Source organism: Salvelinus alpinus, chromosome 7 (genome assembly GCF_045679555.1).
Source record: "Salvelinus alpinus chromosome 7, SLU_Salpinus.1, whole genome shotgun sequence".
NCBI classification, from domain to species: Eukaryota; Metazoa; Chordata; class Actinopteri; order Salmoniformes; family Salmonidae; genus Salvelinus; species Salvelinus alpinus.
This window is the reverse complement of record NC_092092.1, coordinates 69200274-69227550: the sequence shown is the minus strand read 5'-3', so window position 1 is coordinate 69227550 and position 27277 is coordinate 69200274. Positions and strand designations below refer to the sequence as shown.

Below are 27277 nucleotides of genomic sequence, written 5' to 3'. Positions count from 1 at the left end.
TAGGATGTATAGGAAATAGGCTATATATGATATATATGGAATAGGATATATAAGGAATAGGATGTATAGGTAATAGGCTATATAGGGAATAGGATATATAGGTAATAGGATATATAGGTAGTAGGCTATATAGGGAATAGGATATATAGGGAATAGGCTATATAGGTAATAGGCTATCTAGGGAATATGATATATAGGTAATAGGCTATATAGGGAATAGGATATATAGGTAATATGCTATATAGGGAATAGGCTATATAGGTAATAGGCTATATAGGATATATAAGGAATAGGATGTATAGGGAATAGGCTATATAGGGAATAGGCAATATAGGGAATATGATATATAGGGAATAGGCTATATAGGGGATAGGATATATATTGAATAGGATATATAGGGAATCTGCTAAATAGGCTAAATAGGGACTAGGCTATATAGGGAATAGGCTATATAGGGGATAGGATATATAGGGAATAGGCTATATAGAGAATATGCTAAATAGGGAATAGGCCATATAGGGAAGAAGGCCATATAGGCAATGGGCATATAGGATATACAGGGAATAGGGTATATAGGGAATATGGTGCCATTTGGGACACACAGAGTATACTGCTACTATACTGGAGCATAGGGCTTACCTCTATTTCATACCAGGGTTCACAAGGTACTTGAGGTGCTTAAAGTACTTGAATTTGGCACTCTGCAATTCAAGTACTGGAATACCTTGAAAATCAGACGTTTTCTCAAGTTGATACTTGAAAAGTACTTGAATTCAAATAAGAGGAGAACAGAAAATGATCAAATATGTTAATATGAAAAACATTACAAAAATGTATTGGTCTTGCCAATACATTTCCAGGCAGACTACAGAGTTTTATTTCCTCACGTTTTTTGTGCTGTGTTTGTCAGGGGAGCTCGCTCATTCCACCCACACTGCCACTCAGCCAGGCAGGTACAGAACTGACTGATTAGGCGCCACCAAACATCACATCGATAGCTAAAATGCCAGGCAAATGTAGATACAAGCCTGCCTGGCATAATATTGATGTTTATGAATGGGTTTTGCCAGACCCAGCCTGGGATGTAGTGGAGGATAAACACACCTTTTTATTTGTGAAATAGCATTTACGCACCTTTTTATTTTGTTAATTATAATTTACTCACTTATTATTATTATTATTATTGCTCAACGCTCAGAAGGCTTCTTAATCTGAGTTCTAATCGTTGATCAATGCTCAGAAGGCTTCTTAATCTGAGTTCTAATCGTTGATCAATGCTCAGAAGGCTTCTTGATCTGAGTTCTAATCGTTGATCAATGCTCAGAAGGCTTCTTGATCTGAGTTCTAATAGTTGATCAACGCTCAGAAGGCTTCTTGACCTGAGTTCTAATCGTTGATCAATGCTCAGAAGGCTTCTTAATCTGAGTTCTAATCGTTGATCAATGCTCAGAAGGCTTCTTGACCTGAGTTCTAATCGTTGATCAACGCTCAGAAGGCTTCTTGACCTGAGTTCTAATTGCGCCTACCTCTGCGAACGAGTGGAATCATGAATGATTAATGTATGCTCATTATGTTCGCCTGCTCCCCCGGATTTGCCTTGTTAGCAGCGCATTCATTCGCCACTCTGTCCAATGGGAAACTCCGCACACGACATAGACCGAGAGGTGAAACGAACTACCTCAATCCAAACCTATAGTGGAAAGTAGCAGAGAGACGCCGCTGACAATGGGAATTCTTTTAACATCCCTCGACTCCTGCCGTGTCAACAGACATCCTCCAAACAACCCCCCCCCCGACTCTCGGAGAATGAGTGTACAACCGGTAAATAGTCACTGATATTTCAGTCAGATGTCTAGCTAGCTAGATAGCTCAAGGGCTCTGGCTATTAGCCAGGTAGCTAGCTATAACTAAGTGGCTAGAAGGATGAAGTTAGAAGCTAACGTTGAACGGAATCTGACCTCAGCAGACCTGAGCAGGAGCAATTGACTGAAATTAAGGTAGCTATAATCAAAAGAGTTCTCATAACAAAATACCTTTTCTTTATAGAGAGTAGTGAGATAGACAGTGGTGAGTCAGGCTGCAATGAAAGAGGCTAAGGAGATACACAGAGAGGTGAAGCATTGAAGCAAGCAGGGAGAGAGGTTAGTAGTACAGTGGTTCCCAAACTTGGGGTCCGAGACTGATGTGGGGTCCCCTAAAATGTAAATAGGGTCCCCTGAGAGAGTCTTTAATCTTATCAAACACATTAATAACTTGTTTCTCTTCAAATGGGTATAGAATACAACATTTTAGAATCAACTAAGGGCCTTTTACTCTGTCGGAATTCACTTTCATGTCATTATGTGTTGGGACAGCCTGTGGGACCAAAAATTTTGTGAAATATGAAGACAATTTCAATATAAAAACAATTTAATATTATTATTTACTCTGAACAAAAACATACAACAATTTCCAAGATTTACTGAGTTACGGTTCTTATAAAGAAATCAGTCAACATCATCGGTCCTGACTTACCACTCATGTATGTAGTAAATAAGTAGTGAAACACATATTATTGAGTAGAACTTGTGAGGTAGTGATGAATAGTAAGTAGTTGGTTTTTTTCATGAGGTTGTGGCGATATACTGCCCACTGGTGGCGACTAGAAACAATTGCATAATAGGAACTATAGCAAATTGATGGTCCTTGAAAATATACATTAGTACTTGAAAAAGTACTTCCCACTGTCTGTATGAACCCTGTATACTGAATTTATTTGTATGCGTTTTTCTGCATTGTCATGATGTAGGGTGTATTATGCTGCTAAATTAGACTAGACTACCAAGAGGGAGCTTAGTGCTTTGGGCTTATAGCTTGTTATCTATTGATAATCCATAAGGACTTCTCTGTCAGTTTGTGGTTAAGGATATTTCAGGAAAAAAGCTATCTTCTGAGCTACAGTGTAGCTTTGGTTCTCTACCACCACCAGAGAGATTTTTGCATAGATGAATAGAGGCTTATGTTGGTGTAAAACTCAAAAGGTAAAATGTTATAGCGTACAGGTAAGTGGCTGGGCCCTATAAATCATGACTCTGTTCCTAATCTCCAATCAATGCAGGCCATCTGGGCCAGGCCTGGCCGTCCCAGGACTGTATTGTGGGAGGAGAAATAGATTTTCTGTCCCTGGTGTGTTTTAAGAAACCCTGGGAAAAAGCATGCCAACTGAGGTCAGATTCATTGGCCAGCCTGCAAACAATCACTTTGTATACGTCCCAAATTGTATCCTATTCCTTTCATAGTGCACTACTTTTGACCGGGGCCCTGTAGTAGAGGGAATAGGGTGACATTTGGAACACATCCTATATCTCATTGTGTAATGGTAACCTGATCTAATACATTGATATGTATACTAATACTGTGGATGTCTCTATGTGTCCACATCTCACTACTGTGTTTTGTGGGTGTTATTTTTGGTCAAATGGTCCAGTGGGGGATTATGATTTTGTTGTATGTTTTTCTTAAAGACCGTGGACAGACCAAAGGACTGGTATAAGTCCATGTTCAAGCAGATTCACGTGGTACACAAACCAGGTAAGAGCTAATTTCCATATTAACGTCAGGATGTATTTCCACCTTATCCATCTCTCCACTTGGCCAGTCCCTGAGGAGAAGGGATTCTAAATGGGATAGTTATAGTGCTACAGTGACATTGGCCTACATTGAACTACATGCATACATGCATACATGCATACATACATACATACATACATACATACATACATACATACATACATACATACATACATACATACAGTGGGGCAAAAAAGTATTTAGTCAGCCACCAATTGTGCAAGTTCTCCCACTTAAAAAGATGAGAGAGGCCTGTAATTTTCATCATAGGTACACTTCAACTATGACAGACAAAATGAGAAGAAAAAAAATCCAGAAAATCACATTGTAGGATTTTTTATGAATTTATTTGCAAATTATGGTGGAAAATAAGTATTTGGTTACCTACAAACAAGCAAGATTTCTGGCTCTCACAGACCTGTAACTTCTTCTTTAAGAGGCTCCTCTGTCCTCCACTCGTTACCTGTATTAATGGCACCTGTTTGAACTTGTTATCAGTATAAAAGACACCTGTCCACAACCTCACACAGTCACACTCCAAACTCCACTATGGCCAAGACCAAAGAGCTGTCAAAGGACACCAGAAACAAAATTGTAGACCTGCACCAGGCTGGGAAGACTGAATCTGCAATAGGTAAGCAGCTTGGTTTGAAGAAATCAACTGTGGGAGCAATTATTAGGAAATGGAAGACATACAAGACCACTGATAATCTCCCTCGATCTGGGGCTCCACGCAAGATCTCACCCCGTGGGGTCAAAATGATCACAAGAACGGTGAGCAAAAATCCCAGAACCACACGGGGGGACCTAGTGAATGACCTGCAGAGAGCTGGGACCAAAGTAACAAAGCCTACCATCAGTAACACACTACGCCGCCAGGGACTCAAATCCTGCAGTGCCAGACGTGTCCCCCTGCTTAAGCCAGTACATGTCCAGGCCCGTCTGAAGTTTGCTAGAGAGCATTTGGATGATCCAGAAGAAGATTGGGAGAATGTCATATGGTCAGATGAAACCAAAATATAACTTTTTGGTAAAAACTCAACTCGTCGTGTTTGGAGGACAAAGAATGCTGAGTTGCATCCAAAGAACACCATACCTACTGTGAAGCATGGGGGTGGAAACATCATGCTTTGGGGCTGTTTTTCTGCAAAGGGACCAGGACGACTGATCCGTGTAAAGGAAAGAATGAATGGGGCCATGTATCGTGAGATTTTGAGTGAAAACCTCCTTCCATCAGCAAGGGCATTGAAGATGAAACGTGGCTGGATCTTTCAGCATGACAATGATCCCAAACACACCGCCCGGGCAACGAAGGAGTGGCTTCGTAAGAAGCATTTCAAGGTCCTGGAGTGGCCTAGCCAGTCTCCAGATCTCAACCCCATAGAAAATCTTTGGAGGGAGTTGAAAGTCAGTGTTGCCCAGCAACAGCCCCAAAACATTACTGCTCTAGAGGAGATCTGCATGGAGGAATGGGCCAAAATACCAGCAACAGTGTGTGAAAACCTTGTGAAGACTTACAGAAAACGTTTGACCTCTGTCATTGCCAACAAAGGGTATATAACAAAGTATTGAGAAACTTTTGTTATTGACCAAATACTTATTTTCCACCATAGTTTGCAAATAAATTCATTAAAAATCCTACAATGTGATTTTCTGGATTTTTTTTTCTCATTTTGTCTGTCATAGTTGAAGTGTACCTATGATGAAAATTACAGGCCTCTCTCATCTTTTTAAGTGAGAGAACTTGCACAATTGGTGGCTGACTAAATACTTTTTTGCCCCACTGTACATACATACATACATAGAGAGAGAGGGGGGGAGGGAGAGAGATGACAACAGCTGACGATTTGACAATAGAGCAGCTTTGCTCAGCAGTCTGCAGCTTAGAGAAATGTCATTACTGGGAATCTGACAGTGCAGTTCCTGCATAATGTGAGCCAGCTAGTACTGACCCCACAGGGATTACACAGGTCAGGGGTCACACACATTGACAACAATGACATACAACCATATGCTTCATATTTTTTTTCATTATTTCAGCAACACCTGCACACACCGCATTGGTGGTGCCTTTTGTAATACCCATATTGCATTTGAAGATGTGTTATGAGCAGTCATTGGCTCCTTATAGCAGCCTATACAAATATGATAATTCCTTTTAATATATTCATAATGCATTACACATAGATGGTGTTACCATTATCTTTGACTACATGTCGAATTGTCTTACAAAGAGAATAGCTTAAGAAATTCATCACTGTATGAAAACAAACTAAACATTCATTGCTTTTACACGATGAGTTGGAGTGCACTGCTAATCATCCTACTTTGGTGTTTATCACAGAAAATGAAAATATGGACCCATATAATACCACCCACACAGTAATGAATACCGGTAAGAAATGTATCATTTCATCACATGAATCATAAGTCTGTGTGCTGAGTGCCTGGAATATGATAGAGATACATATGTCATACAAATTTCACCTTTGAATTCATGCCTACATTCTGGATTGCATCTGTTGGATGCATCTGTCACACGCATCTGTTGTTATTACAGATAGCCATCATCGCTCAGCCCCAGACTATCGGCCAGCCAAGTCATTGCAGACCCATGCTCCGCCCCAGACCCACACGTACCGGCCAATGACCAAGAGTGTGTCTGACAACGGCACGTGCAATGTCTTCAGGAACACAAATTCCTTAACCTCGCCCTCACCCATGCCCCCCACACCCCCTCCCATACTCTCATCGGCACATGTTCGAGAAAGGGAGCGCGAGAGGGACAGAGGCACAATAGACAGAGGCACGGTAGACAAGTAAGACAAAATTATTTAAAAATTCCTTTCAAGGGCCTCCCGAGTGGCGCAGCGATCTAAGGTACTGCATCGCAGTGCTTGAGGCGTCACTACAGACCCGGGTTCGATCCCAGGCAATGTCACAACCGGCCGTGACCGGGAGTCCCATAGGGCAGCGCACAATTGGCCCAGCGTTGTCCAGTTTAGGGGAGGGTTTGGCCGGGGAGGGTTTGGCCGGGGGGGCTTTACTTGGCTCATCACGCTCTAGCGACTCCTTGTGGCAGGCCGGACGCCTGCAGGCTGACTTCGGTCGCCAGTTGAGCGGTGTTTCCTCTGACACATTGGTGCGGCTTGCTTCCTGGTTAAGGAGTGTGGTTTGGCGGGTCATGTTTCGGAGGACGCATGACTCGACCTTCGCTTCTCCCTAGCCTGTTGGAGAGTTGCAGCGATGAGACAAGATTGAAATTGGGAGAAAAAGGGGGTAAAATACACTAATTGAAATTATTTGGCATGGTAACTTTTGGAACAAGTGGGCCACTGAATAATAACATGTCTCTGTATCCTCTAACAAGAAACCAATATGGACCCCCTGACAGAAAGGTGGACACCAGGAAATATCGTGCAGAACCTCGGAGCATCTTCGACTATGAACCTGGGAAATCCTCAATTTTGGAGCAGGAGAGACAGGTAAGACCAGTCACTCGCCACTAAACTAATCCCAGCAAACCGAAATTGGTTCTGTGAAAGTTCCCAGAACATTCGGTAGGTTGCTGTAAATGTTCTCATAACACAAATATTGTCTAGTTGTGCTGATGATTTATATAATGTTTGAATAAAACATTTGGCTGATGTTGCAAGAACGTTTCCATAACAAATTTTGTCTGTTCTTTACCTGGAAACGTTTGGGGAGTGTTCTGTGATGGTTGTTACAGATGTTGTGTACAACATTTTAGTGAAAGTTAGGAGAACATTCCAAGGATATTTAATTCAAAACATATTATAAAAAAGTGTTATAAAAAAAACATTATTTCAGTGTATACAGACCTCAACTGATGTATGGAACAATCTTAAAACTACCTATGTTGGTTTAGATACAATCATCATGAAACCTCTAACATAATCAATTATTTTAATGTTTTTGGGATGTTGTCATCCTAATGTTAGATAAAATCCTAACTAGAAATGAATGGGAATCTTAGCTAATGTTTAGGGAATGCTCCTGTTTTGCTGGGATGACATTTGAACTCTCCTAAATGACCTTTGTTGATATCACTCCTCCTAGCAGGTAATTAGCAGTGGACTGTTTCAGCAGCAGACCATGTGCCCTGCAGGGTTCATCTCATTAGCTGAGTGGTTTGAAATGCACCATTGTTCTGAGCCACTTACGTGGAACAGGCACATAGTTTATTTTGTGGCAGTAATTATTTTCAGTGGCAGTGTAATTAGACTACCAAAGGTATTTACTGTTTTCCTCTTTCCAGTAGGGGAGAGTGGGGTAAGTTTAGCCATTTGTTACATTCAGCATCACTCCGTCAAGGGAGATATAATATTATTTCCAACAATGATATCTACATATATTTCAGGATGTTGTCTATCCTTGGAAATAATTCAGAATTCATGTAAACATTACAGTTTTTAAAACATAGGTTGTCCAATAAAAGTGGTCTCTTGGCATAACTTACCCGGGTATGGGGTAGGTTGAGCCGCAGGACAGGGTAAGTTAAGCTGCCTACACATTTCTCTACTGAAGGCATAACTTACCCGGGTATGGGGTAGGTTGAGCCGCAGGACAGGGTAAGTTAAGCTGCCTACACATTTCTCTACTGAAGGCATAACTTACCCGGGTATGGGGTAGGTTGAGCCGCAGGACAGGGTAAGTTAAGCTGCCTACACATTTCTCTACTGAAGGCATAACTTACCCGGGTATGGGGTAGGTTGAGCCGCAGGACAGGGTAAGTTAAGCTGCCTACACATCTCTCTACTGAAGGCATAACTTACCCGGGTATGGGGTAGGTTGAGCCGCAGGACAGGGTAAGTTAAGCTGCCTACACATCTCTCTACTGAAGGCATAACTTACCCGGGTATGGGGTAGGTTGAGCCGCAGGACAGGGTAAGTTAAGCTGCCTACACATCTCTCTACTGAAGGCATAACTTACCCGGGTATTGGGTAGGTTGAGCCGCAGGACAGGGTAAGTTAAGCTGCCTACACATCTCTCTACTGAAGGCATAACTTACCCGGGTATTGGGTAGGTTGAGCCGCAGGACAGGGTAAGTTAAGCTGCCTACACATCTCTCTACTGAAGGCATAACTTACCCGGGTATGGGGTAGGTTGAGCCGCAGGACAGGGTAAGTTAAGCTGCCTACACATCTCTCTACTGAAGGCATAACTTACCCGGGTATGGGGTAGGTTGAGCCGCAGGACAGGGTAAGTTAAGCTGCCTACACATCTCTCTACTGAAGGCATAACTTACCCGGGTATGGGGTAGGTTGAGCCGCAGGACAGGGTAAGTTAAGCTGCCTACACATTTCTCTACTGAAGGCATAACTTACCCGGGTATGGGGTAGGTTGAGCCGCAGGACAGGGTAAGTTAAGCTGCCTACACATTTCTCTACTGAAGGCATAACTTACCCGGGTATGGGGTAGGTTGAGCCGCAGGACAGGGTAAGTTAAGCTGCCTACACATTTTTCTACTGAAGGCATAACTTACCCGGGTATGGGGTAGGTTGAGCCGCAGGACAGGGTAAGTTAAGCTGCCTACACATCTCTCTACTGAAGGCATAACTTACCCGGGTATGGGGTAGGTTGAGCCGCAGGACAGGGTAAGTTAAGCTGCCTACACATCTCTCTACTGAAGGCATAACTTACCCGGGTATGGGGTAGGTTGAGCCGCAGGACAGGGTAAGTTAAGCTGCCTACACATCTCTCTACTGAAGGCATAACTTACCCGGGTATGGGGTAGGTTGAGCCGCAGGACAGGGTAAGTTAAGCTGCCTACACATCTCTCTACTGAAGGCATAACTTACCCGGGTATGGGGTAGGTTGAGCCGCAGGACAGGGTAAGTTAAGCTGCCTACACATCTCTCTACTGAAGGCATAACTTACCCGGGTATGGGGTAGGTTGAGCCGCAGGACAGGGTAAGTTAAGCTGCCTACACATTTCTCTACTGAAGGCATAACTTACCCGGGTATGGGGTAGGTTGAGCCGCAGGACAGGGTAAGTTAAGCTGCCTACACATTTCTCTACTGAAGGCATAACTTACCCGGGTCTGGGGTAGGTTGAGCCGCAGGACAGGGTAAGTTAAGCTGCCTACACATTTTTCTACTGAAGGCATAACTTACCCGGGTATGGGGTAGGTTGAGCCGCAGGACAGGGTAAGTTAAGCTGCCTACACATCTCTCTACTGAAGGCATAACTTACCCGGGTATGGGGTAGGTTGAGCCGCAGGACAGGGTAAGTTAAGCTGCCTACACATCTCTCTACTGAAGGCATAACTTACCCGGGTATGGGGTAGGTTGAGCCGCAGGACAGGGTAAGTTAAGCTGCCTACACATTTCTCTACTGAATTAAATATTACCACTACCTTTTTTAAAACATATCTGTCTTTATTTCCCAAACACAATTCAGCACATTCACAATCACTGTTTTCGTCTGTTAATAATTTTAAGCATTGTTTATTAACAAAGGCTTAACACCGAACAAACACTTTGTACTTTCAACACTTTAAAACATAGGCCAGGCCCTGTCATTACCTCATAGCCAGGTCGTTATTGTAAATAAGAATATGTTCTTAATTGACTTACCTGTATAAATAAAGGTGAAATATATATTTTTAAATATCCCAGCGATAATGCCTTGCATTACGCATGGGAAGAAAACCCTTCAATTTGCTCAATTTGCCGTTGGCTCAACTTACCCCAAAGCAAACATTTTGACTATAATAGCCCACAAAGCTACAAGCTGCACTTTCATGCTAGGTTTAGGACCTCATATTGAAGCTTATAGAGACCCCAACTGATGTATAGAACAATCTTAAAACTACCTACATTGGTTTAGATACAAGCATCATGAAACCTCTTAACACAATAAATTCAGTTGACTTGATCAAAATCAGGTTTTTGGACCTAACTTGCTTTCCACTTTTTCCATGTGGTTTTTTCCTTCACAGACTCCATGAAATGATGATCTCTTCCTAAGTATTTGGTCAAATTATTGATTTTGTATTCCTAGAAACAAGGGTGGCTCAACTAACCCTTTACCTCAACGAACCCTTTACCCATATAAACCATTTACCTCAACCAACTCTTTACCCCAATAAACCCTTTACCTCAACTAACTCTTTACCCCAATAAACCCTTTACCTCAACTAACCCTTTACCCCAATAAACCCTTGACCTCAACTAACTCTTTACCCCAATAAACCCTTTAACTCAACTAACCCTTTACCCCAATAAACCCTTGACCTCAACTAACTCTTTACCCCAATAAACCCTTTACCTCAACTAACCCTTTACCCCAATAAACCCTTGACCTCAACTAACTCTTTACCCCAATAAACCCTTTACCTCAACTAACCCTTTACCTCAACGAACCCTTTACCCCAATAAACCCTTTACCTCAACGAACCCTTTACCCCAATAAATCCTTTACCTCAACGAACTCTTTATCCCAATAAACCCTTTACCTCAACTAACTCTTTATCCCAATAAACCCTTTACCTCAACTAACTCTTTACCCCAATAAACCCTTTACTTCAACTAACCCTTTACCTCATCGAACCCTTTACCCCAATAAATCCTTTACCTCAACTAACTCTTTACCCCAATAAACCCTTTACCTCAACTAACTCTTTACCCCCAATAAACCCTTTACCTCAACTAACCCTTTACCCCAATAAACCCTTGACCTCAACTAACTCTTTACCCCAATAAACCCTTGACCTCAACTAACTCTTTACCACAATAAACCCTTGACCTCAACTAACTCTTTACCCCAATAAACCCTTTACCTCAACTAACTCTTTACCCCAATAAACCCCTTACTTCAACTAACCTTTACCTCAACGAACCCTTTACCCCAATAAATCCTTTACCTCAACTAACTCTTTACCCCCAATAAACCCTTTACCTCAACTAACCCTTTACCCCAATAAACCCTTGACCTCAACTAACTCTTTACCCCAATAAACCCTTTACCTCAACGAACCCTTTACCCCAATAAATCCTTTACCTCAACTAACTCTTTACCCCAATAAACCCTTTACCTCAACTAACTCTTTACCCCAATAAACCCTTTAACTCAACTAACCCTTTACCCCAATAAACCCTTGACCTCAACTAACTCTTTACCCCAATAAACTCTTTACCTCAACTAACCCTTTACCCCAATAAACCCTTGACCTCAACTAACTCTTTACCCCAATAAACCCTTTACCTCAACTAACCCTTTACCTCAACGAACCCTTTACCCCAATAAACCCTTTACCTCAACGAACCCTTTACCCCAATAAATCCTTTACCTCAACGAACTCTTTATCCCAATAAACCCTTTACCTCAACTAACTCTTTATCCCAATAAACCCTTTACCTCAACTAACTCTTTACCCCAATAAACCCTTTACTTCAACTAACCCTTTACCTCATCGAACCCTTTACCCCAATAAATCCTTTACCTCAACTAACTCTTTACCCCAATAAACCCTTTACCTCAACTAACTCTTTACCCCCAATAAACCCTTTACCTCAACTAACCCTTTACCCCAATAAACCCTTGACCTCAACTAACTCTTTACCCCAATAAACCCTTGACCTCAACTAACTCTTTACCCCAATAAACCCTTGACCTCAACTAACTCTTTACCCCAATAAACCCTTTACCTCAACTAACTCTTTACCCCAATACAGTGATCCCTCGCCACTTCGCGGTTCACTTATCGCGGATTCGCTATTTCGCGGATTTTCATAATGCATTTTTTTTTTTTTTTTGGTGCATTGTGCTCTGCATTCTGATTCGCTAAAAACTCACTCCCGCTTCTTGTATCAAAACATGCTACGAATTGTGCTATCATTTTGTCGTCTCGTGCAGTTATGTGTACGTACATAAAACAGCTTGGCAAATTTACATTAAGTTGGCCAAATTATCTTGTAATTTCGAACATCTCCTAAACCCATAATGTCGACGAAACGGCCTACACGTGAGTCACTGTATTTGTATACATGTAATAGTTGCTAATTGTAAAAAAAAAAAAAAGTTTTCTATTTCGCGGATTTCACTTATCGCGGGTCATTTTCGGAACGTAACCCCCGCGATAAACGAGGGATTACTGTAAACCCCTTACTTCAACTAACCTTTACCTCAACGAACCCTTTACCCCAATAAATCCTTTACCTCAACTAACTCTTTACCCCCAATAAACCCTTTTCCTCAACTAACCCTTTACCCCAATAAACCCTTGACCTCAACTAACTCTTTACCCCAATAAACCCTTTACCTCAACGAACCCTTTACCCCAATAAATCCTTTACCTCAACTAACTCTTTACCCCAATAAACCCTTTACTTCAACTAACCCTTTACCTCATCGAACCCTTTACCCCAATAAATCCTTTACCTCAACTAACTCTTTACCCCAATAAACCCTTTACCTCAACTAACTCTTTACCCCCAATAAACCCTTTACCTCAACTAACCCTTTACCCCAATAAACCCTTGACCTCAACTAACTCTTTACCCCAATAAACCCTTGACCTCAACTAACTCTTTACCCCAATAAACCCTTTACCTCAACTAACTCTTTACCCCAATAAACCCCTTACTTCAACTAACCTTTACCTCAACGAACCCTTTACCCCAATAAATCCTTTACCTCAACTAACTCTTTACCCCCAATAAACCCTTTACCTCAACTAACCCTTTACCCCAATAAACCCTTGACCTCAACTAACTCTTTACCCCAATAAACCCTTTACCTCAACGAACCCTTTACCCCAATAAATCCTTTACCTCAACTAACTCTTTACCCCAATAAACCCTTTACCTCAACTAACTCTTTACCCCAATAAACCCTTTACCTCAACTAACTCTTTACCCCAATAAACCCCTTACTTCAACTAACCCTTTACCCCAATAAACCCCTTACTTCAACTAACCCTTTACCTCAACTAACCCTTTACCCCAATAAACCCTTTACCTCAACTAACTCTTTACCCCAATAAACCCTTTACCTCAACTAACTCTTTACCCCAATAAACCCTTTACCTCAACTAACTCTTTACCCCAATAAACCCTTTACCTCAACTAACTCTTTACCCCAATAAACCCCTTACTTCAACTAACCCTTTACCCCAATAAACCCCTTACTTCAACTAACCCTTTACCTCAACTAACCCTTTACCCCAATAAACCCTTTACCTCAACTAACCCTTTACCCCAATAAACCCTTTACCTCAACTAACTCTTTACCCCAATAAACCCTTTACCTCAACTAACTCTTTACCCCAATAAACTCTTTACCCCAATAAACTCTTTACCCCAATAAACCCTTTACCTCAACTAACTCTTTACCCCAATAAACCCTTTACCTCAACTAACTCTTTACCCCAATAAACCCCTTACTTCAACTAACCCTTTACCCCAATAAACCCCTTACTTCAACTAACCCTTTACCTCAACTAACCCTTTACCCCAATAAACCCTTTACCTCAACTAACTCTTTACCCCAATAAACCCTTTACCTCAACTAACTCTTTACCCCAATAAACCCTTTACCTCAACTAACTCTTTACCCCAATAAACCCTTTACCTCAACTAACTCTTTACCCCAATAAACCCCTTACTTCAACTAACCCTTTACCCCAATAAACCCCTTACTTCAACTAACCCTTTACCTCAACTAACCCTTTACCCCAATAAACCCTTTACCTCAACTAACCCTTTACCCCAATAAACCCTTTACCTCAACTAACTCTTTACCCCAATAAACCCTTTACCTCAACTAACTCTTTACCCCAATAAACTCTTTACCCCAATAAACTCTTTACCCCAATAAACCCTTTACCTCAACTAACCCTTTACCTCAACTAACCCTTTACCCCAACTAACCCCAGTCTCCCCTAAGCTATATTACCTCAAAGCTTGCTTGAGACTGCGGACAAATACCATTGCAGTTCAGACTGAGGGTCTGTGTTATTGCTTACAAGAAGTGTATTTTAAATGTCTTGTTTCTGAGGGCTGAGATGATTCCCAATGAGTGTTGCTGCAGTGCATTCAGGCTCTGTTTTTCAGTGAAAGTTTACTGTACTGCTCTGTGGATAGATCAAGGTTCATGTTGTGGTGACTTACTGCCCTCTGCTGGTGTGTTCTTGAGGTTACCCTGTGAATTAATGAATTCGGCTGGTTACGATGGTTTAAATCCTAAGCAACATTTTTTTACATTACATTTTAGTCATTTAGCAGACGCTTTTATCCAGAGCGACTTACAGTAGAGTGCATACATTTTATTACATTTTTACATACTGAGACAAGGATATCCCTACCGGCCAAGAGCAGACGCTCTTATCCAGAGCGACTTACAGTAGAGTGCATACATTTTATAACATTTTTTTTGCAGCAACCTGCCTACACATTGTTTGAAGTACAATAGACCAACATAGCTATTGTAGTAGGTCAAAGCTGTGTGCTGACAACCCTTGGTAGAGCATGGGTGAAGTAGGCATTGTGGTGCTCATGTGAATTTCCTTTCTTTTTCAGCTTGAAACCAATGCCTACTTTGTTTCTAATTATATATTACTTAGTACCTTTTTGCAATTGTTTTCCCAATGTTGCTGTTCATTTTTCATCCATTTTACTCTGCTGTTTATCATGGATCATTCTCACCCTTATTCTGTGTTGATGTTCCTTGATTCTCTTCTCTCCACCCTGTCAATCCAGAATACTAGTAACTCAAACCCCACTGAGGTAGATTTAGAGGATGAGCCTTGGTATAAGTTCTTTGCTGAGCTGGAGTTTGGACGTCCGGTAAGTGAGGGCCTCTGTGGTTCTCTCCGTTAGCCAGTGCCATAAGGTGCTAATGTATCGCCCCCTGGCTGCGGCTGCTAGCACTGCAGCCCCATGGTGGGGAATGTGTGGCCCTGTGTTAAGCGTGTGCCCCAGTGGGATGAACGTGTTGTGCACTATTAGCATAATAGCATGTCACAGGTGTCCCAAATGGCACTCTATTCCCTTTATATTACATTACAGGGAATAGGGTGTCATTTGGGACGCAACCACAGTGGTTGTGTTTGTTCCACTGATGAGGAAAATGCTTGACCTCTGTCTGAAGAGAGGCCAGAAATAACTGGCTGAAATAGGCAAAAAAATATATAATAATTGACAATGATGATGTCAGTCCACTGACGGGGACTGAACATTTAATAATCAGTTCATCCAACATTTTAGGGACGTGTTGTCACAGACCTGTGGTGTGATTAGGCTTGTCGTTGTTTTACATGCTTGACTGTTTGGACCTCACAGCAGTAGGGTCGAGGCTGCACAATTCACTGTGGAACGCATGTTTGCAATGATGTTGTCATTTAGCACAAGAGTGAATCACATGATCTATGGTGTGTAAGACTGCTTGCCATATACTCTTTGGACCTGCCTCATAGCAACCGCCTGAGCACTCTTGAGAGCTTTCAACACATTTTAATTTGATTGCTTATGCATGTTTGACAGTAGCTTCTTGATAGAGCTTATTCATCCTTCCTTTTCTTACTTTTGCTGTGTTTGGTGTGTGTTGTGTTCACGTTTGGACAAGCATTCACAAATGTTTATTTCTTTGTACACACACGAGTTGTGTAGGTGCACGGCTGAGTGTGTGAGTGATCTTTAACCATGTAACTCTCTCCACATGTTCCTTCTCATGATGCCCCTGCCTCCTCTTCCTCCTTCTCATCTCCTCATCCTCTGCCTCTGGGTTCAGCCTCCTAAAAAACGTCTGGATTATATAGTTGAGGTAATCACCATGCCACTGCATGCCTGTTATTCAGCCCCTACTGTTTATGTGGAGAGGTACAGCAGTAGTAGTAGTAGAGGTACAGCAATAGTTGTAGTAGTAGAGGTACAGCAATAGTTGTAGTAGTAGAGGTACAGCAATAGTAGTAGTAGAGGTACAGCAGTAGTAGAGGTACAGCAGTAGTAGAGGTACAGCAGTAGTAGAGGTACAGCAGTAGTAGAGGTACAGCAGTAGTAGAGGTACAGCAGTAGTAGAGGTACAGCAGTAGTAGAGGTACAGCAGTAGTAGAGGTACAGCAGTAGTAGAGGTACAGCAATAGTTGTAGTAGTAGAGGTACAGCAATAGTTGTAGTAGTAGAGGTACAGCAATAGTTGTAGTAGTAGAGGTACAGCAGTAGTAGAGGTACAGCAGTAGTAGAGGTACAGCAGTAGTAGAGGTACAGCAATAGTTGTAGTAGTAGAGGTACAGCAATAGTAGTAGTAGTAGAGGTACAGCAATAGTTGTAGTAGTAGAGGTACAGCAATAGTTGTAGTAGTAGAGGTACAGCAATAGTTGTAGTAGTAGAGGTACAGCAGTAGTAGAGGTACAGCAGTAGTAGAGGTACAGCAGTAGTAGAGGTACAGCAGTAGTAGAGGTACAGCAGTAGTAGAGGTACAGCAGTAGTAGAGGTACAGCAGTAGTAGAGGTACAGCAGTAGTAGAGGTACAGCAGTAGTAGTAGTAGTAGAGGTACAGCAGTAGTAGTAGTAGTAGAGGTACAGCAGTAGTAGTAGTAGTAGAGGTACAGCAGTAGTAGTAGTAGTAGTAGAGGTACAGCAGTAGTAGTAGTAGTAGTAGTAGAGGTACAGCAGTAGTAGAGGTACAGCAGTAGTAGAGGTACAGCAGTAGTAGAGGTACAGCAGTAGTAGAGGTACAGCAGTAGTAGAGGTACAGCAGTAGTAGTAGAGGTACAGCAGTAGTAGTAGTAGTAGAGGTACAGCAGTAGTAGAGGTACAGCAGTAGTAGAGGTACAGCAGTAGTAGAGGTACAGCAGTAGCAGAGGTACAGCAGTAGTAGTAGTAGTAGTAGAGGTACAGCAGTAGTAGTAGTAGAGGTACAGCAGTAGTAGAGGTACAGCAGTAGTAGAGGTACAGCAGTAGTAGAGGTACAGCAGTAGTAGAGGTACAGCAGTAGTAGAGGTACAGCAGTAGTAGAGGTACAGTAGTAGTAGTAGAGGTACAGCAGTAGTAGTAGTAGTAGTAGAGGTACAGCAGTAGTAGTAGTAGTAGAGGTACAGCAGTAGTAGAGGTACAGCAGTAGTAGAGGTACAGCAGTAGTAGAGGTACAGCAGTAGTAGAGGTACAGCAGTAGTAGAGGTACAGCAGTAGTAGAGGTACAGCAGTAGTAGAGGTACAGCAGTAGTAGTAGTAGTAGAGGTACAGCAGTAGTAGTAGTAGTAGAGGTACAGTAGTAGTAGTAGTAGAGGTACAGCAGTAGCAGTAGTAGAGGTACAGCAGTAGCAGTAGTAGAGGTACAGCAGTAGCAGTAGTAGAGGTACAGCAGTAGCAGTAGTAGAGGTACAGCAGTAGCAGTAGTAGAGGTACAGCAGTAGCAGTAGTAGAGGTACAGCAGTAGTAGTAGTAGTAGTAGAGGTACAGCAGTAGTAGTAGTAGTAGTAGTAGAGGTACAGCAGTAGTAGTAGTAGTAGAGGTACAGCAGTAGCAGAGGTACAGCAGTAGCAGAGGTACAGCAGTAGTAGAGGTACAGCAGTAGTAGAGGTACAGCAGTAGTAGAGGTACAGCAGTAGTAGAGGTACAGCAGTAGTAGTAGTAGTAGTAGTAGAGGTACAACAGTAGTAGTAGTAGTAGTAGAGGTACAGCAGTAGTAGTAGTAGAGGTACAGCAGTAGTAGTAGTAGAGGTACAGCAGTAGCAGTAGTAGAGGTACAGCAGTAGCAGTAGTAGAGGTACAGCAGTAGCAGTAGTAGAGGTACAGCAGTAGCAGAGGTACAGCAGTAGTAGTAGTAGTAGTAGAGGTACAGCAGTAGTAGTAGTAGTAGTAGTAGAGGTACAGCAGTAGTAGTAGTAGTAGTAGTAGAGGTACAGCAGTAGTAGTAGTAGTAGAGGTACAGCAGTAGCAGAGGTACAGCAGTAGCAGAGGTACAGCAGTAGCAGAGGTACAGCAGTAGCAGAGGTACAGCAGTAGTAGAGGTACAGCAGTAGTAGAGGTACAGCAGTAGTAGAGGTACAGCAGTAGTAGAGGTACAGCAGTAGTAGAGGTACAGCAGTAGTAGAGGTACAGCAGTAGTAGTAGTAGTAGTAGAGGTACAGCAGTAGTAGTAGTAGTAGTAGAGGTACAGCAGTAGTAGTAGTAGAGGTACAGCAGTAGTAGTAGTAGAGGTACAGCAGTAGTAGTAGTAGAGGTACAGCAGTAGTAGTAGTAGAGGTACAGCAGTAGTAGTAGTAGAGGTACAGCAGTAGTAGTAGTAGAGGTACAGCAGTAGTAGTAGTAGAGGTACAGTAGTAGTAGTAGAGGTACAGTAGTAGTAGAGGTACAGTAGTAGTAGTAGAGGTACAGTAGTAGTAGTAGAGGTACAGTAGTAGTAGAGGTACAGTAGTAGTAGTAGAGGTACAGCAGTAGTAGTAGTAGAGGTACAGCAGTAGTAGTAGTTGAGGTACAGCAGTATTAGTAGTTGAGGTACAGCAGTATTAGAGGTACAGCAGTAGTAGTAGTAGAGGTACAGCAGTAGTAGTAGTAGAGGTACAGCAGTAGTAGAGGTACAGCAGTAGCAGAGGTACAGCAGTAGTAGTAGTAGTAGTAGAGGTACAGCAGTAGTAGTAGTAGAGGTACAGCAGTAGTAGTAGTAGTAGTAGTAGAGGTACAGCAGTAGTAGTAGTAGAGGTACAGCAGTAGTAGTAGTAGTAGAGGTACAGCAGTAGCAGAGGTACAGCAGTAGCAGAGGTACAGCAGTAGCAGAGGTACAGCAGTAGTAGAGGTACAGCAGTAGTAGAGGTACAGCAGTAGTAGAGGTACAGCAGTAGTAGAGGTACAGCAGTAGTAGAGGTACAGCAGTAGTAGAGGTACAGCAGTAGTAGTAGTAGAGGTACAGCAGTAGTAGTAGTAGAGGTACAGCAGTAGTAGTAGTAGAGGTACAGCAGTAGTAGTAGTAGAGGTACAGCAGTAGTAGTAGTAGAGGTACAGCAGTAGTAGTAGTAGAGGTACAGTAGTAGTAGTAGTTGAGGTACAGCAGTATTAGAGGTACAGTAGTAGTAGTAGTTGAGGTACAGCAGTATTAGAGGTACAGTAGTAGTAGTAGTAGAGGTACAGCAGTAGTAGTAGTTGAGGTACAGCAGTATTAGAGGTACAGCAGTAGTAGTAGTATTAGAGGTACAGCAGTAGTAGTAGTATTAGAGGTACAGCAGTAGTAGTAGTAGAGGTACAGCAGTAGTAGTAGTAGTAGTAGTAGAGGTACAGCAGTATTAGTAGTTGAGGTACAGTAGTATTAGAGGTACAGCAGTAGTAGTAGTAGAGGTACAGCAGTAGTAGTAGTAGAGGTACAGCAGTAGTAGTAGTAGAGGTACAGCAGTAGTAGTAGTAGAGGTACAGCAGTAGTAGAGGTACAGCAGTAGTAGAGGTACAGCAGTATTATAGGTACAGCAGTATTAGAGGTACAGCAGTAGTAGTAGTAGAGGTACAGCAGTAGTAGTAGTAGAGGTACAGTAGTAGTAGAGGTACAGCAGTATTAGAGGTACAGCAGTAGTAGTATTAGAGGTACAGCAGTAGTAGTATTAGAGGTACAGCAGTAGTAGTAGTAGTAGAGGTACAGTAGTAGTAGTAGTAGTAGAGGTACAGCAGTAGTAGTAGTAGAGGTACAGCAGTAGTAGAGGTACAGCAGTAGTAGTAGTAGAGGTACAGCAATAGTAGTAGTAGTAGAGGTACAGCAGTATTAGAGGTACAGCAGTAGTAGTAGTAGAGGTACAGCAATAGTTGTGGTAGTAGATGTACAGCAGTATTAGAGGTACAGGAATATTAGTAGTAGAGGTACAGCAGTAGTAGAGGTACAGCAGTAGTAGAGGTACAGCAGTAGTAGAGGTACAGCAGTAGTAGTAGTAGAGGTACAGCAATAGTTGTGGTAGTAGATGTACAGCAGTATTAGAGGTACAGGAATATTAGTAGTAGAGGTACAGCAGTAGTAGAGGTACAGCAGTAGTAGAGGTACAGCAGTAGTAGAGGTACAGCAGTAGTAGAGGTACAGCAGTAGTAGAGGTACAGCAGTAGTAGAGGTACAGCAGTAGTAGAGGTACAGCAGTAGTAGAGGTACAGCAGTAGTAGTAGTAGAGGTACAGCAGTAGTAGTAGTAGAGGTACAGCAGTAGTAGTAGTAGAGGTACAGCAGTAGTAGTAGTAGAGGTACAGCAGTAGTAGTAGTAGAGGTACAGCAGTAGTAGTAGTAGAGGTACAGCAGTAGTAGTAGTAGAGGTACAGCAGTAGTAGTAGTAGAGGTACAGCAGTAGTAGTAGTAGAGGTACAGCAGTAGTAGTAGTAGAGGTACAGCAATAGTAGTAGTAGTAGAGGTACAGCAATAGTAGTAGTAGTAGAGGTACAGCAATAGTAGTAGTAGTAGAGGTACAGCAATAGTAGTAGTAGTAGAGGTACAGCAATAGTAGTAGTAGTAGAGGTACAGCAATAGTAGTAGTAGTAGAGGTACAGCAATAGTAGTAGTAGTAGAGGTACAGCAATAGTAGTAGTAGTAGAGGTACAGCAATAGTAGTAGTAGTAGAGGTACAGCAATAGTAGTAGTAGTAGAGGTACAGCAATAGTAGTAGTAGTAGAGGTACAGCAATAGTAGTAGTAGTAGAGGTACAGCAATAGTAGTAGTAGTTGAGGTACAGCAGTAGTAGAGGTACAGCAGTAGTAGAGGTACAGCAGTAGTAGAGGTACAGCAGTAGTAGAGGTACAGCAGTAGTAGAGGTACAGCAGTAGTAGTAGTAGTGGTACAGCAGTAGTAGTAGTACAGCAGTAGTAGTAGTAGTGGTACAGCAGTAGTAGTAGTAGAGGTACAGCAGTAGTAGTAGTAGAGGTACAGCAGTAGTAGTAGTAGAGGTACAGCAGTAGTAGTAGTAGAGGTACAGCAGTAGTAGTAGTAGAGGTACAGCAGTAGTAGTAGTAGAGGTACAGCAGTAGTAGTAGTAGAGGTACAGCAGTAGTAGTAGTAGAGGTACAGCAGTAGTAGTAGTAGAGGTACAGCAGTAGTAGTAGTAGAGGTACAGCAGTAGTAGTAGTAGTTGAGGTACAGCAGTAGTAGAGGTACAGCAGTAGTAGAGGTACAGCAGTAGTAGAGGTACAGCAGTAGTAGAGGTACAGCAGTAGTAGTAGTAGAGGTACAGCAGTAGTAGTAGTAGTGGTACAGCAGTAGTAGTAGTAGAGGTACAGCAGTAGTAGTAGTAGAGGTACAGCAGTAGTAGTAGTAGAGGTACAGCAGTAGTAGTAGTAGAGGTACAGCAGTAGTAGTAGTAGAGGTACAGCAGTAGTAGTAGTAGAGGTACAGCAGTAGTAGTAGTAGAGGTACAGCAGTAGTAGTAGTAGAGGTACAGCAGTAGTAGTAGTAGAGGTACAGCAATAGTAGTAGTAGTAGAGGTACAGCAATAGTAGTAGTAGTAGAGGTACAGCAATAGTAGTAGTAGTAGAGGTACAGCAATAGTAGTAGTAGTAGAGGTACAGCAATAGTAGTAGTAGTAGAGGTACAGCAATAGTAGTAGTAGTAGAGGTACAGCAATAGTAGTAGTAGTAGTAGAGGTACAGCAATAGTAGTAGTAGTAGTAGAGGTACAGCAATAGTAGTAGTAGTAGAGGTACAGCAATAGTAGTAGTAGTTGAGGTACAGCAATAGTAGTAGTAGTTGAGGTACAGCAGTATTAGTAGTTGAGGTACAGCAGTAGTAGAGGTACAGCAGTAGTAGAGGTACAGCAGTAGTAGTAGTAGAGGTACAGCAGTAGTAGTAGTAGAGGTACAGCAGTAGTAGTAGTAGAGGTACAGCAGTAGTAGTAGTAGAGGTACAGCAGTAGTAGTAGTAGAGGTACAGCAATAGTAGTAGTAGTAGAGGTACAGCAGTATTAGTAGTTGAGGTACAGCAGTAGTAGAGGTACAGCAGTAGTAGAGGTACAGCAGTAGTAGTAGTAGAGGTACAGCAGTAGTAGTAGTAGAGGTACAGCAGTAGTAGTAGTAGAGGTACAGCAGTAGTAGTAGTAGAGGTACAGCAGTAGTAGTAGTTGAGGTACAGTAGTATTAGAGGTACAGCAGTATTAGAGGTACAGCAGAATTAGTAGTAGAGGTACATCAGTAATAGTAGTAGAGGTACAGTAGTATTAGAGGTACAGCAGAATTAGTAGTAGAGGTACATTAGTAGTAGAGGTACACCAGTATTAGAGATACAGCAGTAGTAGTAGTAGATGTACACCAGTATTAGAGATACAGCAGTAGTAGTAGTAGAGGTACAGCAGTATTAGAGGTACAGTAGTAGTAGTAGTAGAGGTACATCAGTAATAGTAGTAGAGGTACAGTAGTAGTAGAGATACAGCAGTAGTAGAGGTACAGTAGTAGTAGAGATACAGCAGTATTAGAGGTACAGTAGTAGTAGTAGTAGAGGTACAGTAGTAGTAGTAGTAGAGGTACAGCAGTAGTAGTAGTAGTAGTGCCCCACCTGGCGCTGAAACTACTCTCAGGAAAGGCTGAAACTACTCTCAGGAAAGGCTGAAACTATTCTCAGGAAAGGCTGAAACTACTCTCAGGAAAGGCTGAAACTACTCTCAGGAAAGGCTGAAACTACTCTCAGGAAAGGCTGAAACTACTCTCAGGAAAGGCTGAAACTACTCTCAGGAAAGGCTGAAACTATTCTCAGGAAAGCCTGAAACTATTCTCAGGAAAGGCTGAAACTACTCTCAGGAAAGGCTGAAACTACTCTCAGGAAAGGCTGAAACTACTCTCAGGAAAGGCTGAAACTACTCTCAGGAAAGGCTGAAACTACTCTCAGGAAAGGCTGAAACTATTCTCAGGAAAGGCTGAAACTATTCTCAGGAAAGGCTGAAACTACTCTCAGGAAAGGCTGAAACTATTCTCAGGAAAGGCTGAAACTACTCTCAGGAAAGGCTGAAACTACTCTCAGGAAAGGCTGAAACTACTCTCAGGAAAGGCTGAAACTACTCTCAGGAAAGGCTGAAACTACTCTCAGGAAAGGCTGAAACTATTCTCAGGAAAGGCTGAAACTACTCTCAGGAAAGGCTGAAACTATTCTCAGGAAAGGCTGAAACTATTCTCAGGAAAGGCTGAAACTACTCTCAGGAAAGGCTGAAACTACTCTCAGGAAAGGCTGAAACTACTCTCAGGAAAGGCTGAAACTACTCTCAGGAAAGGCTGAAACTATTCTCAGGAAAGGCTGAAACTACTCTCAGGAAAGACTGAAACTACTCTCAGGAAAGGCTGAAACTACTCTCAGGAAAGGCTGAAACTACTCTCAGGAAAGGCTGAAACTACTCTCAGGAAAGGCTGAAACTACTCTCAGGAAAGGCTGAAACTACTCTCAGGAAAGGCTGAAACTATTCTCAGGAAAGGCTGAAACTATTCTCAGGAAAGGCTGAAACTACTCTCAGGAAAGGCTGAAACTACTCTCAGGAAAGGCTGAAACTATTCTCAGGAAAGCCTGAAACTATTCTCAGGAAAGCCTGAAACTATTCTCAGGAAAGGCTGAAACTACTCTCAGGAAAGCCTGAAACTACTCTCAGGAAAGGCTGAAACTATTCTCAGGAAAGGCTGAAACTATTCTCAGGAAAGGCTGAAACTACTCTCAGGAAAGGCTGAAACTACTCTCAGGAAAGGCTGAAACTATTCTCAGGAAAGGCTGAAACTATTCTCAGGAAAGGCTGAAACTATTCTCAGGAAAGGCTGAAACTACTCTCAGGAAAGGCTGAAACTACTCTCAGGAAAGGCTGAAACTACTCTCAGGAAAGGCTGAAACTACTCTCAGGAAAGGCTGAAACTACTCTCAGGAAAGGCTGAAACTACTCTCAGGAAAGCCTGAAACTACTCTCAGGAAAGGCTGAAACTACTCTCAGGAAAGGCTGAAACTACTCTCAGGAAAGGCTGAAACTACTCTCAGGAAAGGCTGAAACTACTCTCAGGAAAGGCTGAAACTACTCTCAGGAAAGGCTGAAACTATTCTCAGGAAAGCCTGAAACTATTCTCAGGAAAGGCTGAAACTACTCTCAGGAAAGCCTGAAACTACTCTCAGGAAAGGCTGAAACTACTCTCAGGAAAGGCTGAAACTATTCTCAGGAAAGGCTGAAACTACTCTCAGGAAAGGCTGAAACTACTCTCAGGAAAGGCTGAAACTACTCTCAGGAAAGGCTGAAACTACTCTCAGGAAAGGCTGAAACTATTCTCAGGAAAGCCTGAAACTATTCTCAGGAAAGGCTGAAACTACTCTCAGGAAAGGCTGAAACTACTCTCAGGAAAGGCTGAAACTACTCTCAGGAAAGGCTGAAACTACTCTCAGGAAAGGCTGAAACTACTCTCAGGAAAGGCTGAAACTACTCTCAGGAAAGGCTGAAACTACTCTCAGGAAAGGCTGAAACTACTCTCAGGAAAGCCTGAAACTACTCTCAGGAAAGGCTGAAACTACTCTCAGGAAAGGCTGAAACTACTCTCAGGAAAGGCTGAAACTATTCTCAGGAAAGGCTGAAACTACTCTCAGGAAAGGCTGAAACTATTCTCAGGAAAGGCTGAAACTACTCTCAGGAAAGGCTGAAACTACTCTCAGGAAAGGCTGAAACTACTCTCAGGAAAGGCTGAAACTATTCTCAGGAAAGGCTGAAACTACTCTCAGGAAAGGCTGAAACTACTCTCAGGAAAGCCTGAAACTACTCTCAGGAAAGGCTGAAACTACTCTCAGGAAAGGCTGAAACTACTCTCAGGAAAGGCTGAAACTATTCTCAGGAAAGGCTGAAACTACTCTCAGGAAAGGCTGAAACTACTCTCAGGAAAGCCTGAAACTATTCTCAGGAAAGCCTGAAACTACTCTCAGGAAAGCCTGAAACTACTCTCAGGAAAGGCTGAAACTACTCTCAGGAAAGGCTGAAACTATTCTCAGGAAAGGCTGAAACTATTCTCAGGAAAGGCTGAAACTACTCTCAGGAAAGGCTGAAACTACTCTCAGGAAAGGCTGAAACTATTCTCAGGAAAGCCTGAAACTATTCTCAGGAAAGGCTGAAACTACTCTCAGGAAAGCCTGAAACTACTCTCAGGAAAGGCTGAAACTACTCTCAGGAAAGGCTGAAACTACTCTCAGGAAAGGCTGAAACTATTCTCAGGAAAGGCTGAAACTACTCTCAGGAAAGGCTGAAACTACTCTCAGGAAAGGCTGAAACTATTCTCAGGAAAGGCTGAAACTACTCTCAGGAAAGGCTGAAACTACTCTCAGGAAAGGCTGAAACTACTCTCAGGAAAGGCTGAAACTACTCTCAGGAAAGGCTGAAACTATTCTCAGGAAAGGCTGAAACTACTCTCAGGAAAGGCTGAAACTATTCTCAGGAAAGCCTGAAACTATTCTCAGGAAAGGCTGAAACTACTCTCAGGAAAGCCTGAAACTACTCTCAGGAAAGGCTGAAACTACTCTCAGGAAAGGCTGAAACTATTCTCAGGAAAGGCTGAAACTACTCTCAGGAAAGGCTGAAACTACTCTCAGGAAAGGCTGAAACTATTCTCAGGAAAGCCTGAAACTATTCTCAGGAAAGGCTGAAACTACTCTCAGGAAAGCCTGAAACTACTCTCAGGAAAGGCTGAAACTACTCTCAGGAAAGGCTGAAACTATTCTCAGGAAAGGCTGAAACTACTCTCTGGAAAGGCTGAAACTACTCTCAGGTTAGGCTGAAACTATTCTCAGGAAAGGCTGAAACTATTCTCAGGAAAGGCTGAAACTACTCTCAGGAAAGGCTGAAACTACTCTCAGGAAAGGCTGAAACTACTCTCAGGAAAGGCTGAAACTACTCTCAGGAAAGGCTGAAAGTTTACTGAAAGTCTATTTTACTCCCCAGAACACAGTCACCATTGTTTGTTTTCTTTTTCATAGTGTTTCATTGTCATGTCATTGATTCATAGCAGTAGGTTAACGGGCAAGTCAGTTGTTGAGGCAACAGCCATTGTCAACTGCCATGTTTGCTTTTGAGAGTATTGCATTATATCATTTGATAATGTGTATAGTCTATATGTCTTAGCTAGAGACAGTATTAGTCTTAGCTCAGCATTTAGGACCTCTGCTTTGGTTCAAAAGGCTCTGACAGAGACCTTTATGTGGACATGTTTACTAGAGTATCATGTTACATATTGAACAAAAATATAAACACAACATGTAAAGTATTGGTCCCGTGTTTCATGAGGTAAAATAAAAGATCGCAGGCATTTTCCATGTGCAAAAAGCTCACCCAGTGGGTGAGCCTGGCTCCCAAGTGGCTGTGCCTATGGCTGCGCCCCTACCCAGTGACGCGAAATCCATAGATTATGGCCTAATTTATTTATTTACGAACTGAAATTGTTGCATGTTGTGTTTTATATTTTTGTTCAACATATATCCAGTTTCACCCACATTTTTTCTGACGAGGTAAAGTAGCTTTCCCCCTTAATGACGAGGTAAAGTATCTTTTGTCTGCCAGTGAATGTTACAGTATTTGAGTATTTGAGATAACATCACGAATAAGGACTTAAAGACTGTAAGGTAGGATTTGTTTCTTTGAATTGTAAGTAAGGGGGAAAGTACTAGATAGGTACTGTACATTGTTGATTTGCCATATACAATATCTGTACTACATAGGCAGTGTGATGAATATCACTCCTGATGATACAGCGCCGTCTGTTTTC

The 27277-nt window shown here is 42.3% G+C and overlaps 1 protein-coding gene across 13 annotated transcripts in view; it reads left to right on the top strand.

Moving 5' to 3' along the window:
- sorbs2b (sorbin and SH3 domain containing 2b) overlaps positions 1–27277 on the top strand; it is a 113195-nt gene that overhangs the window by 59166 nt on the left and 26752 nt on the right. For 12 of the 13 annotated variants that reach the window (XM_071411417.1, XM_071411416.1, XM_071411419.1 and 9 more), the window contains 6 exons: positions 3504–3570; positions 5954–6004; positions 6170–6428; positions 6980–7094; positions 15335–15421; positions 16365–16397. In XM_071411417.1, coding sequence (XP_071267518.1) covers positions 3504–3570; positions 5954–6004; positions 6170–6428; positions 6980–7094; positions 15335–15421; positions 16365–16397 — 612 coding nt within the window. The remainder of the gene's footprint in view (positions 1–3503; positions 3571–5953; positions 6005–6169; positions 6429–6979; positions 7095–15334; positions 15422–16364; positions 16398–27277) is intronic. The other variant, XM_071411421.1, reaches the window with a different exon arrangement.